At 46.8% G+C, this 15,485-nt stretch overlaps 1 protein-coding gene and 1 pseudogene across 2 annotated transcripts; both read left to right on the forward strand.

The window, feature by feature from the left end:
• The first annotated feature begins 1,155 nt into the window (after nucleotides 1-1,155).
• Nucleotides 1,156-6,973, forward strand: LOC9642820 (ABC transporter G family member 37). Of its 2 annotated transcripts, XM_024678452.1 has the most exons (22): nucleotides 1,156-1,499; nucleotides 1,577-1,786; nucleotides 1,861-1,945; nucleotides 2,039-2,198; nucleotides 2,268-2,344; nucleotides 2,398-2,451; nucleotides 2,531-2,621; nucleotides 2,681-3,264; nucleotides 3,317-3,633; nucleotides 3,696-3,856; nucleotides 3,919-4,022; nucleotides 4,080-4,230; nucleotides 4,296-4,376; nucleotides 4,434-4,546; nucleotides 4,613-4,945; nucleotides 5,059-5,349; nucleotides 5,423-5,506; nucleotides 5,568-5,701; nucleotides 5,757-5,984; nucleotides 6,037-6,208; nucleotides 6,269-6,523; nucleotides 6,598-6,973. In XM_024678452.1, the coding sequence occupies exons 1-22, from the start codon at nucleotides 1,219-1,221 to the stop codon at nucleotides 6,871-6,873; spliced, it is 4,242 nt and encodes a 1,413-aa protein (XP_024534220.1). In that variant the 5' UTR covers nucleotides 1,156-1,218; the 3' UTR covers nucleotides 6,874-6,973. The 2 variants fall into 2 exon arrangements, with proteins under 2 accessions (XP_024534220.1, XP_024534219.1); XM_024678451.1 differs by having other exon boundaries at nucleotides 2,039-2,344.
• Nucleotides 6,974-10,357: 3,384 nt separating this feature from the next.
• On the forward strand, nucleotides 10,358-15,416 carry LOC9642821 (annotated as a pseudogene).
• Nucleotides 15,417-15,485: the final 69 nt, after the last annotated feature.

Raw genomic sequence — 15,485 nt, forward strand, 5'->3', positions numbered from 1 at the left:
GAGAAGACATGGCCATCCGAGGCGACGTTGTAGTGCACGCCTGGAGCATACACGGCCTTGATGAGATCCGCAACAATCTTCATGGAATGGATGGCCAGCTCCTCGGCCTTGTCCGGGCACTTTCCCAGAGTCTTGTCGGGATTGCACGACTTGACTGGAAATGCGGGCAAGACGAACTCGAGTGGAATGTTTCTTGCGACGTGGTACCTCACCTTGTCCGCAAACCTCTGCTTGCCCCCACTTGTGAACCACTGGTCGTGCTTTGGGAAGTGGATGTAATTCTTCTCGATGATGTCCACAACTTGGGAGGTGATGTCGTCCACCTCTTGAGGTGTGTGCGAGCTGAAGGGCTCCAGAAGGCAATCTCTGGTCATGACGCCGTTGTCCAGCAGCAGAGAGGCCAGATAGCTCATGCTCTCGCTGTCCTCCTCCTGGAGATTGGGATCCTGGATGAAAACCACGCCCTCGAACCCGTTCCCAATGTATCTCTCGTAGACGGTGGCTGTCCACTCCTGGTCAGCTGCTGCTCCAAGCATGGAAATGGTGTACTTGTTCATATCTGGAGCAACTGAGCGTGTGGCCTGCTTTGCCGCCTCTAAATCTTCCGCCTTGTCGCTCGCGACCATGGAGGAGAACAAGAAATCGCACTTGGCTGCTAGTACTGGGACATGCCTAGACGCAGATTGTGAGACGAAGCCAATCTCACCACTCTCTCTGTGGATGTACAGGAATGCAATCTTGTCCTTTGGATATGAACTTGCCATGGGTGTTATGAAGAAAAAGAGAAAATCTCAAATTTCAGGCTAGAGGATGGAAGATTGTAGACTGGGATCGATGAATTGTCTGGGTTTCTCTGGTTGGGCTTTTATACCAGGAAGCCGCCCGACGCGCTTGACTGGAAAATTATCAAACGTGGGCGATTGCCTTTGGGAAAAAAACGTGATTAGATTTTAACTGATATCATCGGAAAGGAAGTTTGATATGTAATTTCCTCTCGTGACCTTCCTACCAAGTTCCGCTTGACAACCACGGAAAACAAGATCTTTGATATCGTCAACATTTTCTATACATTTTTCTACAGTGTCGCCTACCAGCGTTGATTGTCGGGTCAAAGCTTTTCTCTTTGGCGGTACTGTGATAGTAAATGGGTGAGAGCATAAGAACCTCTTCTTTGTGAGCTCTGCGTTTTGTGGAAAGTGGAAACACCATTGATCGACCATGGAGGCTGCAATGACGGGTGACCATTTTTCCGAGAGTGGATCGCTTCGTGTCGACGACGAGGAGGCTCTCAAATGGGTTGCGTTGGAAAAGCTTCCCACGCACAATCGTCTCAGGACAGCCCTCCTCCAGAATCTCGGGGAGGATGGACAGGAAATTGCTTATCAGGATGTCAAGAAGCTCGGATTCCAAGAGAAGAGGGGCCTCATCGAAAAGCTGCTGGGCGTCCAGGAATCAGAGGACGAGATCTTCGTCAAGAGGCTCCGCGAAAGAATCGATAGGCAAGTTCCAAGTTCTTACAACTTGTCAATCTCTTTGGAAGGGTTTTTTTCTTAGTTCTTTAGTTCTTTGTTTGCAGGGTTGGAGTCGAGCTTCCCAAAATCGAAGTCCGGTTTGAGGGTCTCACTGTTGAGGCTCAAACTCATGTGGGAAAGAGAGCTCTTCCCACGCTCTACAACTTTGTTGTCAATGGGGTGGAGAGAATTCTCGGCTTGCTTCATCTCATTTCATCAAACAAGCATCCACTCAAAGTCTTGCGCAATATCAGTGGCATCATCAAGCCCTCCAGGTTTGTAGTGCTTCCTTCAATTCGCAAGAACTCCAATGAACTAGAACTCATCTTACTTTCTTTCATTGAGACAGGATGACTTTGCTCTTGGGTCCTCCCAGTGCGGGCAAAACTACACTCCTTCTTGCACTCGCTGGGAAACTAGACAAGTCACTTAAGGCAAGAACAAGCTCTCAGAAGTTCTCATCCTCGAAAAAATATGAAGAATTTTCTCTACAGTTTTTATTTATCTTCTTTTTTCTTTTCATACAGGTTTCGGGTCGCATCACCTACAATGGCTCTGATATGACAGAGTTTGTGCCGCAAAGAACTTCTGCCTACATTAGCCAGCATGACTTGCATATGGGAGAACTGACCGTGAGAGAGACCTTTGATTTTTCTTCCCGGTGCCAAGGTGTTGGAAGCAGACATGGTAATATAATCTTCATCGCTATTGCATCACAGCTACTGACTATCGCCAGCTCTTTGTTCTCTAAAACAGAAATGGTTATGGAGCTGGCAAGAAGAGAAAAGAATGCCAAAATCAAACCCGACCTTGCTATTGATGCTTACATGAAGGCAAGGAACTTAACAAAAATGAATCAACTTTCTTATGTTTTCTGTGGAAACAGGCTTCTGCTATCAAAGGTCAGGCAACCACCATTGTCACAGATTACATCTTGAAGGTATGAGTGCCATTTTCTTAGCTAGTACCTTAGTTTAATATCATTGATTTTCTTTCTTTTCTTTCTTTTCGTCCTGTAGATCCTAGGATTGGATATCTGCGCTGATACAGTTATTGGAGATGCAATGCGCAGAGGTATCTCCGGTGGACAAAAGAAGCGTGTTACTACTGGTTAGTCCTAAAACAATTGGATTGCAGAATTGCTTACAAGTTCTTTCCTAAACTTTCAGGGGAGATGCTGGTCGGGCCAGCCAAATCTCTTTTTATGGACGAGATTTCAACTGGTCTTGACACCTCCACCACGTACCAAATCGTGAAAAGCTTGAGGCAGTCGGTTCATGTCTTGGATGCTACTGTGATTGTGTCTCTGCTACAACCAGCCCCGGAAACTTACGAGCTCTTCGACGACTTGATCCTCCTGGCCGAAGGCCAGATTGTTTATCAGGGCCCGCGGGATCTTGTGCTCGATTTCTTCGACTCCCAGGGATTCAAGTGTCCTGCAAGGAAAGGAGTCGCGGATTTCCTACAAGAAGTCACGTCGAGAAAAGACCAAGAGCAGTACTGGGCTGACGAGGAGAAGCCTTACGAATACGTATCCGTAGAGAAATTCTCAAGCGCATTCCGGCAGTTTCATGTTGGTCAGAACTTAGCCGAGGAGTTTTCGACGCCTTTTGACACGACTAAATCTCATCCAGCGGCACTTGTGACGAAGAAATACGGCCTCGGCAAGTGGGACATTTTCAAAGCAGTCCTGGCGAGGCAGATGCTCCTGATGAAAAGGGACTCTTTTGTCTACGTCTTCAAGTGTACACAGGTACGTAGATGTTGATAATCTCGAGTCACTAAAGCAGAATTCGACTTTGCAGCTCTTTATCATGGCCGCGATCACGATGACAGTTTTCTTACGGACAAATATTCATGCCAACAACGTAAATGATGCGACACTGTACATGGGAGCATTGTTTTTTGGTCTGGCTACTATCATGTTCAGTGGTTTCGCTGAGGTCTCCATGACAATCCAACGCCTCCCAGTGTTTTTCAAGCAAAGGGACCAAAAGCTATTTCCTGCCTGGGCATACTCAATCTCTACAATAATCACAAGGCTTCCACTCTCGCTGCTGGAATCAGCAATCTGGGTGTTCATGACATACTACGTTATCGGCTTCGCTCCCAGCGCTTCAAGGTTTGTAAAACTTCTTACAAGGCTTGTTGATATCTCTAAGACATTTGTTAACTTTTTGACAGACTCTTTCGCCAGTTCTTGCTTCTGTTCTTGGTCCATCAGATGGCAGGAGGACTTTTCCGATTTATCGCTGCACTCTCACAGAAAATCGTCATAGCAAACACGTTTGGCTCGTTCGCGCTCTTGGTCATCTTTGCGCTGGGTGGCTTTGTTCTCTCAAGAGGTAAAAGACTTGTTTCTCGCTGTTTATAGCATCTAATTTTCTTCCTTTTCATTTGGTTCCAGATAGCATACATCCTTGGTGGATCTGGGGCTATTGGTCGTCTCCAATGATGTATGGGCAAAACGCACTTGCTGTCAATGAGTTTAGTGCAACAAGGTGGCAGCGGGTGAGTCTTATTTAAAAACTAGCTCAGAAGTTTGATCACCTTCTCTCTTTCCTGTAGATGGATGGGAATGCCACGATTGCGAGGAACTTCTTACAGTCCCGAGGACTCTTTGCTGATGGATACTGGTATTGGATTGGAGCTGGTGCTCAGCTTGGTTACATTATCTTTTTCAATGTTGGCTTCACGTTGGCTTTGACCTATCTCCGCGGTAAGTGATCACTCTTAAAGCTTTTCTCACAAACTTACGAAGTGTGCTCTTCTTATCTCTGGCAGCTCCAAGTAAATCCAATCAAGCAATAGCATCTGTGGAAACGACCAAAACGTACAAAAACCAGTTCAAAGCTTCTGATAGAGGTAAATTTACTATTTTCACGACCACGAGCGAGATCTGATTTCCATACCTTAATGCAGCTAACGAGATCGAGCTGAGCCAACCAGCTGAAAAGAAGAAGGGAATGGTTCTTCCTTTCAAGCCTCTGGCGTTGTCGTTCAGCAATGTCAACTATTACGTAGACATGCCTCCGGTTGGTTTGCAAAACTGAGCTCTTTCTCATGCGAAGTTCTCACATTGCTCATTTGATCACTTCCAGGAGATGCTAAAACAAGGCGTCACAGAGAGTAGACTCCAGCTTCTTCACGACATAAGCAGCAGCTTCAGGCCTGGAGTTCTCACGGCTCTGATGGGCGTAAGTGGAGCTGGAAAAACTACACTCATGGATGTTTTGGCTGGACGTAAAACTGGTGGCCACATCGAGGGTGAGATCTCCATCTCGGGATATCCAAAGAGGCAGGAAACTTTCACCAGAGTCTCTGGCTATTGCGAGCAAAACGATATCCACTCGCCAAATGTGACTGTCTACGAATCGCTCGTCTTTTCTGCTTGGCTTCGACTGTCAGAGGATGTATCAAAAGAGACCAGACTGGTGAGTGCTTTTTCACAGGTTTCAGAGGTTTCAGAGGTTTCTCACTCTGTCGTTATTTCTTGTTTTCGTTGGCTTTCAAGTTTCTCACGATTCTTGGTTGTTTTCTTGTGTAGATGTTTGTAGAGGAGATCATGGAGCTTGTGGAGCTCACTCCTATCCGCGATGCTATCGTTGGTCGCCCTGGAATGGACGGGCTCTCCACGGAGCAGCGAAAGAGACTGACTGTAGCAGTGGAACTCGTTGCAAATCCCTCCATCATTTTTATGGACGAGCCAACTTCGGGTCTGGACGCTCGGGCTGCCGCGATTGTCATGAGAACAGTACGCAATACCGTCAACACGGGACGCACCGTCGTTTGTACCATTCACCAGCCGAGCATTGACATCTTCGAATCCTTTGATGAGGTAAGATCTTCTGATCAACAGAGAGTTTCTCTTTTCCCACTTTTGTGCTGATTGTTATGTTTGTGGTGTTTAGCTGCTGCTCATGCAACGAGGTGGCCGAGTGATTTACTCTGGTCCTCTTGGAAAACATTCGAGCAGACTCATCGAATACTTCGAAGTAAGTTTCATATAGTTTTTCTCCAACACTGCATTGTTAACGAGAGACTTTGTTTGCACAGGCTGTTCCTGGGGTTCCTCGTATCCACGACGGCTACAATCCAGCAACTTGGATGCTCGAGGTGACGAATCCGGATGTAGAATACCGGCTCAATGTGAACTACACTGAGATCTACAAGTCGTCAACTCTCTACCAGTGAGTTTTAATATTCTTTTGCTGAGAGTTTTGGGACTGATCAATGCATTACCAGCCACAACCAAGCTGTGATTGCTGATCTACGCACACCTCCTCCAGGCTCGGTCGACTTGTCTTTTCCTTCGGAATTTCCTCTCTCGTTTGGGGGACAAGTAATGGCCTGCTTGTGGAAGCAGCATCGATCTTACTGGAAGAATCCTTACTATGTTTTGGGACGCCTGTTCTTCACGCTCACTGCTGCTCTCATGTTTGGCACCATGTTTTGGGACGTTGGCTCAAAGAGGTGGGCAAGCTTTAATCCTGATCTTTTCACAAAGTTTATGTTTACTTTGCAGGGAAAGGCAGCAAGACCTCTTTAACCTCATGGGATCCATGTATTCTGCCGTGTATTTTATTGGAGTTTGCAACGCAGCGGGGATTCAACCAGTTGTTTCAGTAGAGCGAGCTGTATACTATCGAGAAAAAGCTGCTGGAATGTATTCAGCTCTCCCCTATGCCTTTGCTCAGGTAAAGTTACATAGCGTTGGCTATGGTGGCAAGAATCTTACTTGAAAGCGTCCTTTTCAGGTGATCATCGAGCTATTCTACGTTTTGGTTCAGGCAGTTTCATACGCGGGCATTGTTTACTCAATGATGAAACTCGAGTGGACGGCCGCAAAGTTTTTGTGGTTCGTTTTCTTCTCCTACTTCTCCTTCCTCTTTTTCACGCTCTACGGGATGATGGCCGTGGCAATCACGCCCAACGAGAGGGTGGCGGCAATTTCTTCCACTGGATTCTACGCGCTGTGGAACCTCTTCTCGGGCTTCCTCATCCCTCGACCGGTGCGTATATGATCAATCTTTTTTCGCGTTTGCCCGATCGAGGAGACTCATTTTTTTTCTCTTGCACGATGCAGAGCATGCCAATATGGTGGAGATGGTGCTACTGGCTTTCGCCACCCGCGTGGACTCTGTATGGAATCATCACTTCTCAGCTCGGGGATATCACTGCGCCACTGAGGCTCACAGACGAGACGAGGCTGCCAGTGCCAGTGCAAGAGTTTTTGAGAGACTACTTCGGCTACGAGCGCGATTTCCTGGGTGTGGTCGCAGGCGTGCATGTTGCGCTCGTCGTTACAATCGCGATCGTCTTCGGCCTGTGCATCAAGTTCTTGAACTTCCAGAGACGATAAAGCATCGCCAACACATTTTTGCTCCAGTTTTGATAAATGTAAATATTAAACAGGGATGTAATCCTACTCTGATTAATTAATATTTAATTCCAATGGTCAATGTTTGGTGCTCCCAATCCGGATCAGAACCGCAGAGCAATGGAAGCACGTAATCATATAACAGGTCAGAGAAATCTACTGTAATGACATAACGCTTTTGTGCTTGCAGGGCTTGTTCCCAGCGCAGCTGCGAAATTGTCTACACTCTTTTACGTTCGGAGCATTTCCCTCCGGAGCACAACAATGGGCGTTACATGATCCGAGAGGCGAGCAGCACCCTGATGCAGTATGGCCAAGCAGCTTTACAAAGCGTGCTCGGAGAAGACGGAACAAAAAAGTATCCAGAAGAGTTTCACGCGCGATCATCGTCACAGGCGGTGCAGCTACAGGTTCTTTCATTCTCTTCGTTTAAGTTTTCCCTTGACGCGCTCCCTTTTGCTCCAGGCTTACTGTGTAGGTGAAGGAAACGACCGAGTTTCATCCTGCTTTTCAATTATAGCTGCCGAGCCAGAGCTGTGGCCCCGCACTCACGCAGCCTCATATCGCCGGTTGTGGGATTTGGTGAGGCAGATTGCAGCTATCGACAAGGAGACATGAACTTGTCCTGGAGAGCTCTTGGAAGAAGCCAGCAAGCTTGAATACCGTTGTTAAGTTACTCTTGGTTGAGAGTCTATTGTTGTGCATAGCATCATTCTTGAGCCTTTTTGTTGTTATGAGCCATAGATAAAACTCGTCCTGTGCTTTCCATTATATTGTCACAGTTCCTTGTTTGGAAAAACTACAAGTCATCAAGGGACATTGTCTTTCTTCCACTCTAGATTCTCATACCATTCATGGATGGATGGTGGAGCTCCTTCGAAGCCCAGGATTTCTTGTTCTTGTCAAACATTTCAGCTTGGAACTTCCATTCCTTTTTCCCGCCTCCAACATCCGATTTGATTTCGGTCCGGGCATTGTTTTCCGCTGGAGTGGTGGTCGTTTGCGGGGCCGCCACAGCTGCTTGGTACTTTCTGATAGGCCGTGATCATTGATTTGATGCCTAGCTCGAATGAATCCAGTCCCTCGGGCAGTTTTACCGGGCAGGAATCCATGGCAGCCACACTTCCCTCGCCGATGGCACGGTTTCAACTTCAATGTTGCCTAACGGGTGTAGCTTGATGGTAGAGGCAGAAATCGTCTTTTTGTTCACCACCATAAACTCTCTTCCTTCCCCTAGGTCCTTGGTGAGTCGTTGAAGGGTATCTACTTTCCAATATCATCCAGAAGTTCCTTACCTATGTTTTTTCTAGAAAATCATCCACAACCTATGTAACTGTGTCAATTAAAGCCCACAAAGAAGTGATAAGAGCCTGGTCCACTTTGAGTGAGCAATTTATAGCTTGTTCATGAATGATCGATCATACCTTGAGCACTACCTGAAACGTACTTTGACAATCGTTTTCATGTTAATCAAGCCAGAGTTTGTAGCACCATCTACAACTAAAGAGAACAATGTAGGCATCTTTTCCTAAAAATTCTACAGAAAAACAGAGAATGCCGACTGCCAGCTTCCCCGATCGTCATCATCCTGGTCATCCCCATGTTGTCAAATAAGCAAAGATGCATCTTACGGTGTGGGAGCCATGGCAAGGCAATAAGTGGTACTTGTCATGAGCTACTTTTTGTATGCTGGCGATGTCCGTGCAGGAATTCATATGCTCCACGAAGCCCTCGAGATCAATCTCAAAAGCAGTTCCCTGCCTCTCCAGAACAAAATCTTCCAGAGCAGGATGCTTGAACACCTCTTCAGCGGGGAAAGTCATCTTGGTTGGGCTTGCTGAAGCTCCTGATCGTGTCCTTGCCCCATGACCGGCACCCCACAAAAAACTTGTAGCTCCCCTTTCGAGCCATCTCGTCGTACTCGAGAGAAAACCCAAACACCAGATTCACAGACTCAAGCGCGAGAGAGTTCTTCTCCAAGATTGCATCATCCTCGCTGGTGAACGCAACTTCTCCCACCACGATCGGCTCCACAAACCCGTCGCTGCTCTTGGCTCCAAAATCCACCTTCTTGATCACGCCGGAGGAAAGGATCAAATGAGGGAACCCAAAACATACCCTCCTCATGCCGGTCTCGGGTATGAGGGTGGCCGCCATCCACATCCGAGCTTGGCCATGGAAATGAGTGTTGTCCCCGCACACCAACAAGCTGCCATTCTCGTATTGCACGCCATAACTCGTGATCTCTTCGTAGTTTAGTAGCGCCTTGGCTTCCTCCCCGGACACGCCATCGCACACAAGAAACGGCCCTTGCCTCAAGCGTCTCCGGCGAGTAACATCATCCAGCACGAGCTTAGCCTTCTTCTACAAGAGACTTTACACGCCTAGACTTTAAATCGCTACTCATTTATAAATTTAACCCTAGTCATCATGCACACATTTAGAGATGGTTGATATTAACAATGGTTCTCCTGAGCCCTGTTTATAAAGGCATGATCACGTACAAATAAACTATGTAACTACTACAAATACTTTCTAGGTGCAGAATTTCACGCGCTTAACCGGAATGAAGCCACTGATCTTAGAAAGTGTTATCTCGGAAACAAGATAACGTACCTCGGCGTGGGAATGTTTTGACTATTGAAACGCGGACCACGATTTAAACAATACAAAGTCATGAAAGGAAGCCTCGTATGAAACTTTTTGCGATGAGCTTCCTCGTTTGACAGCTGACAAAGAGAAAAACTCTGCTTCAACGCATAACATTTTACCAGTGTATTATAATTGTCAAGTAGAGCCTACCAACTTTGATCTCGCGCTCAAGAGACTTGTATTGTAAAATCAGAGAAGACTGGAGCATAAAAACCCGAGCATTTGCTTCCCTTGGTATCTAAACACATTCATCGATCGATCATGGAGGTGGCAATGTCGGGTGATTGTTTTTCCGAGAGTGGATCGATTCGTTTCGATGATGAAGAGGCTCTCAAGTGGGTTGCGTTGGAAAAGCTTCCAACCCACAATCGTCTCAGGACAGCACTCCTCCAAAATCTTGGGGAGAATGGGGGGCAGCAAATTACTTATCAGGATGTGAAGAAGCTCGGATCACAAGAAAAGAGGGGCCTCATCCAGAAGCTGCTGGGCGTCCAGGAGTCGGAGGACGAGAAGTTCGTCAGGAGGCTCCGAGAAAGAATCGATAGGCAAGCTCTTAACTTTGTCACATCGGGATTTTTCTCAGCTCTTTTCTTTTTCTGTTTGCAGGGTTGGAGTGGAGCTTCCCAAAATCGAAGTCCGGTTTGAGGGTCTCAATGTAGAAGCTGAGGCTCATGTGGGAAAGCGAGCTCTTCCAACGCTCTACAACTTTGTTGTCAATGGGGTGGAGGGAGTCCTCGGCTTGCTTCATCTCGTTCCATCAAACAAGCATCCACTCCAAGTCTTGCGCGATGTCCGTGGCATCATCAAGCCTTCCAGGATGACTTTGCTCTTGGGTCCTCCCAGTGCGGGCAAAACTACGCTCCTTCTAGCACTCGCCGGCAAATTGGACAAGTCACTCAAGGCAAGAACAAGTTCTTATCATCTAAAGTTTATCAAGGAAGTTTCTCAAACTCCATTTTCTCTTTTCCCTCATCCAGGTTTCGGGTCGCATCACCTACAATGGCTCCGATATGACAGAGTTTGTGCCCCAGAGAACGTCAGCCTACATTAGCCAGCATGACTTGCATATGGGAGAATTGACAGTGAGAGAAACCTTTGATTTTTCTTCGAGGTGTCAAGGAGTTGGAAGCAGCCATGGTAATTATCTCCAAAGCTATTGCATCACAAGCTTTAGTACTGACTGACAACCTCTTTTTCTTGTCTACAACAGAAATGGTTATGGAGTTGGCTAGAAGAGAAAAGAATGCCAAGATCAAACCAGACCTTGATATTGATGCTTACATGAAGGTAAAGAACTTACGAAAAACGTCTCCACTTCCATATATTTTTGTGGAAACAGGCTTCTGCCATCCAAGGCCAGGAAACCACTATTGTCACGGATTACATCCTGAAGGTATTTCTTCAGTGCTATAATAGTTCAATGTGGACTGAGTTTTTATATATGTTTTCTCGTGTATAGATCCTCGGATTGGACATTTGTGCTGATACACTAGTTGGCGATGCAATGCGTAGAGGAATCTCTGGTGGACAAAAGAAGCGTGTTACTACTGGTGAGTGCTCCAACAATTGAGTCGCGAGCTTGCTAACAAGTTCTTAAAACTTTCAGGTGAGATGCTAGTTGGGCCAGCCAAATCTCTTTTCATGGACGAGATATCGACTGGTCTCGACACCTCCACCACGTACCAAATTATAAAAAGTTTGAGGCATACGGTTCACGTGTTGGATGCTACGGTGGTTGTGTCCTTGCTACAACCGGCGCCAGAAACTTACGAGCTCTTCGACGACTTGATCCTCCTGGCCGAAGGCCAGATTGTTTATCAGGGTCCACGGGAGCTTGTGCTCGATTTCTTCGTCTCCCAGGGATTCAAGTGTCCTCCAAGGAAAGGAGTCGCAGATTTCCTACAAGAAGTAACGTCGAGAAAAGATCAGGAGCAGTACTGGGCCGTCGAGGACAAGCCTTACGAATACGTGTCCGTGGATAAATTCGCACGCGCATTCGAGGGATTTCATGTTGGTCAGAAGTTAGCCGAGGAGCTTTCAACGCGTTTTGACACAACTAAATCTCATCCAGCGGCACTTGTGACCAAGAAATACGGCCTTGGCAAGTGGGACATTTTCAAAGCAGTGATGGCAAGGCAAGTGCTTCTGATGAAAAGGGACGCTTTTGTCTACGTCTTCAAGTGTACACAGGTACGTAGATCTTTTTCACCCAGGATGATCTCAAGTGACTAAAGAAAAACTCGAATTTGCAGCTCTTTATCACGGCCTTGATCACTATGACCGTTTTCCTACGGACACACATTCAGTCCAACAGCACCGATGATGCGGAACTTTACATGGGAGCCTTGTTTTTTGCCCTGGCTACGATCATGTTCAGTGGTTTTGTGGAGCTTTCCATGACGATCCAACGCCTTCCGGTGTTTTTCAAGCAACGAGACCAAATGCTGTTTCCTGCCTGGGCATATTCGATCGCGACAGTAATTACGAGGCTTCCGCTCTCGCTTTTGGAAACAGCAATGTTTGTATTCATGACATACTACGTGATTGGTTTCGCTCCTAGCGTTTCAAGGTTTGTAAAATCCTTACGAGGCTTTGTTGACATCTCTAATGGTTTATGTCATCTATTTTGACAGACTCTTTCGCCAGTATCTAATTATATTCTTGGTCCATCAGATGGCCGGAGGACTCTTCCGGTTTATTGCTGCGCTCTCACAGAAGATGGTTGTAGCAAACACTTTTGGGTCGTTTGCTCTGTTGGTCATCTTTTCGCTGGGTGGCTTTGTTCTCTCCAGAGGTAACGAAACTCGTTTCTCGCAGTTTGTAATATCTAAGTTTCTCCTATTTCTTGGTTCCAGATAGCATTCATGCTTGGTGGATCTGGGGGTACTGGTCGTCTCCAATGATGTATGGGCAAAGCGCTCTCGCTGTTAATGAGTTTAGTGCATCAAGGTGGCAACAGGTGAGTCCTATCTAAGACAAGCATTTCATTCTCACAAGTTTAATCATCGATCTTTTCTTTCTTGTAGACTGAAGGGGACTCCACAGATGGAAGGAACTTCCTAGAGTCACGAGGACTTTTTTCTGATGATTACTGGTACTGGATTGGAGCTGGTGCTGAGCTTGGCTACGTCATCCTTTTTAATGTTGGTTTCACTTTGGCCTTGACCTATCTTCGCGGTAAGAATTACTGATCACTCTTGAAGTTCTTACGTTATAAGATTTCCATCTATTTTCGCAGCTCCCAGTAAATCTAATCAAGCGATAGTCTCGGTCACAGGACACAAGAATCAGTCTAAGGTTTATGACTCGGGTAAGTCTACGTTTTTCCATTCTCACGAGGGCGATCTGATTTCCCGTATTTGTTTCTTGCAGCTACTGAGCTCGAGCTAAGCAAACAAGCTGACACCAAGAAAACTGGAATGGTTCTTCCTTTCAAGCCACTGGCGTTGGCCTTCAGCAACGTCAAGTATTACGTAGACATGCCTCCGGTTGGTTTGCAAAACTGAGCTCTCTTTTTTTGTTGTCTTCCGAAAATCTCATTTCATACTTCCAGGAGATGCTAAAAGAAGGCGTGGACGAGAGCAGACTCCAGCTTCTTCACGACATAAGCAGCAGCTTCAGGCCTGGAGTTCTTACGGCTCTGATGGGCGTAAGTGGAGCTGGAAAAACTACACTCATGGATGTTTTGGCTGGACGTAAAACTGGTGGCCACATCGAGGGTGAGATCTCCATCTCGGGATTTCCAAAGAAGCAGGAAACGTTTACTAGAGTCTCTGGCTATTGCGAGCAAAACGATATCCACTCACCAAACGTGACTGTCTACGAATCGCTCGTCTTTTCGGCTTGGCTTCGACTGTCTGAGGATGTATCCAAGGGGACTAGACTGGTAAGTGTTTTTGCTGAGCGTTCAAGTTCAAGTGGTTTCTGACTTTGAGCATTTTCTTTTCCCTTGTGGTTTAGATGTTTGTGGAGGAGATAATGGAGCTTGTGGAGCTCACTCCTATTCGAGATGCCATCGTTGGTCGCCCTGGAATGGACGGGCTCTCCACCGAGCAGCGAAAGAGACTGACAGTAGGAGTAGAACTCGTTGCGAATCCATCCATCATTTTTATGGACGAGCCAACCTCGGGTCTGGATGCTCGGGCCGCTGCAATCGTCATGAGAACCGTACGTAATACCGTGAACACGGGACGCACCGTCGTTTGTACCATTCACCAGCCGAGCATTGACATCTTCGAATCCTTTGATGAGGTAAGATCTTTTGATCAACAGAGAGTTTCTCTTTTCCAGCTTTTGTGCTGATTGTTATGTTTGTGTGGTTTTAGCTGTTGCTCATGCAACGAGGAGGGCGAGTGATTTACTCTGGTCCTCTTGGAAATCATTCGAGCAGACTCATCGACTACTTTGAAGTACGTGATAGTTTTTTTCTTCTGCAAAACTCGGTTCTAAACGAGCGCGACTTGTTTGTGCAGGCTGTTCCTGGTGTTCCTTGTATCCCTGACGGATACAATCCGGCAACTTGGATGCTCGAGGTTACGAATCCGGACGTAGAACACCGGCTGAATGTCGACTACTCTGAGATCTACAAGTCGTCAACTCTCTACCAGTAAGTTATAACATTCTTTGAGAGTTTTGGGACTGATCAATGAATTATCAGGCACAACCAAGCTGTGATTGCTGATCTACGCACACCTCCTCCAGGCTCGGTCGACTTGTCTTTCCCTTCGCAATTTCCTCTCTCGTTTGGGGGACAAGTAGTGGCCTGCTTGTGGAAGCAGCATCGATCTTACTGGAAGAATCCATACTATGTTTTGGGACGCCTGTTCTTCACGCTCACTGCTGCTCTCATGTTTGGCACTATGTTTTGGGACATCGGCTCGCAAAGGTAGGCAAGCTTTTGCTGCGATAATGTTTGACAAAGTTGACACGGTTTTGTTTACTTTGCAGAGAAAGGCAGCAAGACTTGTTCAATCTCATGGGATCCATGTTTTCGGCCGTGTATTTCATTGGAGTTTGCAACGCAGTGGGAGTTCAACCGGTTGTTTCAGTGGAGCGAGCTGTTTACTATCGAGAGAAAGCCGCTGGAATGTACTCCGCTCTCCCTTACGCCTTTGCTCAGGTAATGTAGTTTGAAGCTTTGGCTATGGTGACACGAAGAAACATATCTCAGACGTTTCTTTCAGGTGATTATCGAGCTCTTCTACGTTTTGGTTCAGGCAGTTTCATACGCGGCCATTGTCTACTCGATGATGAAACTCGAGTGGACGGCCGCAAAGTTTTTGTGGTTCGTCTTCTTCTCCTACTTCTCCTTCCTCTTCTTCACGCTCTACGGGATGATGGCCGTGGCAATCACACCCAACGAGAGGGTGGCGGCCATTTGTTCGACGGGATTCTACGCAGTGTGGAACCTCTTCGCGGGTTTTCTCATCCCTCGACCGGTACGTATATGATCAATCTTTTTTCGCTTTTGCTCGATCGAGGAGACTCATTTTTTTGTCTTGCACGATGCAGAGCATGCCAATTTGGTGGAGATGGTGCTACTGGCTTTCGCCACCCGCGTGGACGCTGTATGGAATCATCACTTCTCAGCTCGGGGATATTACTGCGCCACTGAGGCTCACAGACGAGACGAGGCAGCCAGTGCCAGTGCAAGAGTTTTTGAGAGACTACTTCGGCTACGAGCACGATTTCCTGGGTGTGGTCGCAGGCGTGCATGTTGCGCTCGTCGTCACAATCGCGGTCGTCTTCGGCCTGTGCATCAAGTTCTTGAACTTCCAGAGACGATGAAGCGATTTCTCTATGACACTTCCTCAAATTCTTCCAGGACCCTTTGCAAATGTAAATACTACCCAGCGAAGGGAGTTACATGTAAACAAAGATCCAATTTTTCCATAGAACATCGCCACGAGAAGGATTTCTCTTGCTCGAACGAGGTGGCAAAT

This window comes from Selaginella moellendorffii, unplaced genomic scaffold (genome assembly GCF_000143415.4).
Source record: "Selaginella moellendorffii unplaced genomic scaffold, v1.0 SELMOscaffold_22, whole genome shotgun sequence".
NCBI lineage: Eukaryota > Viridiplantae > Streptophyta > Lycopodiopsida > Selaginellales > Selaginellaceae > Selaginella > Selaginella moellendorffii.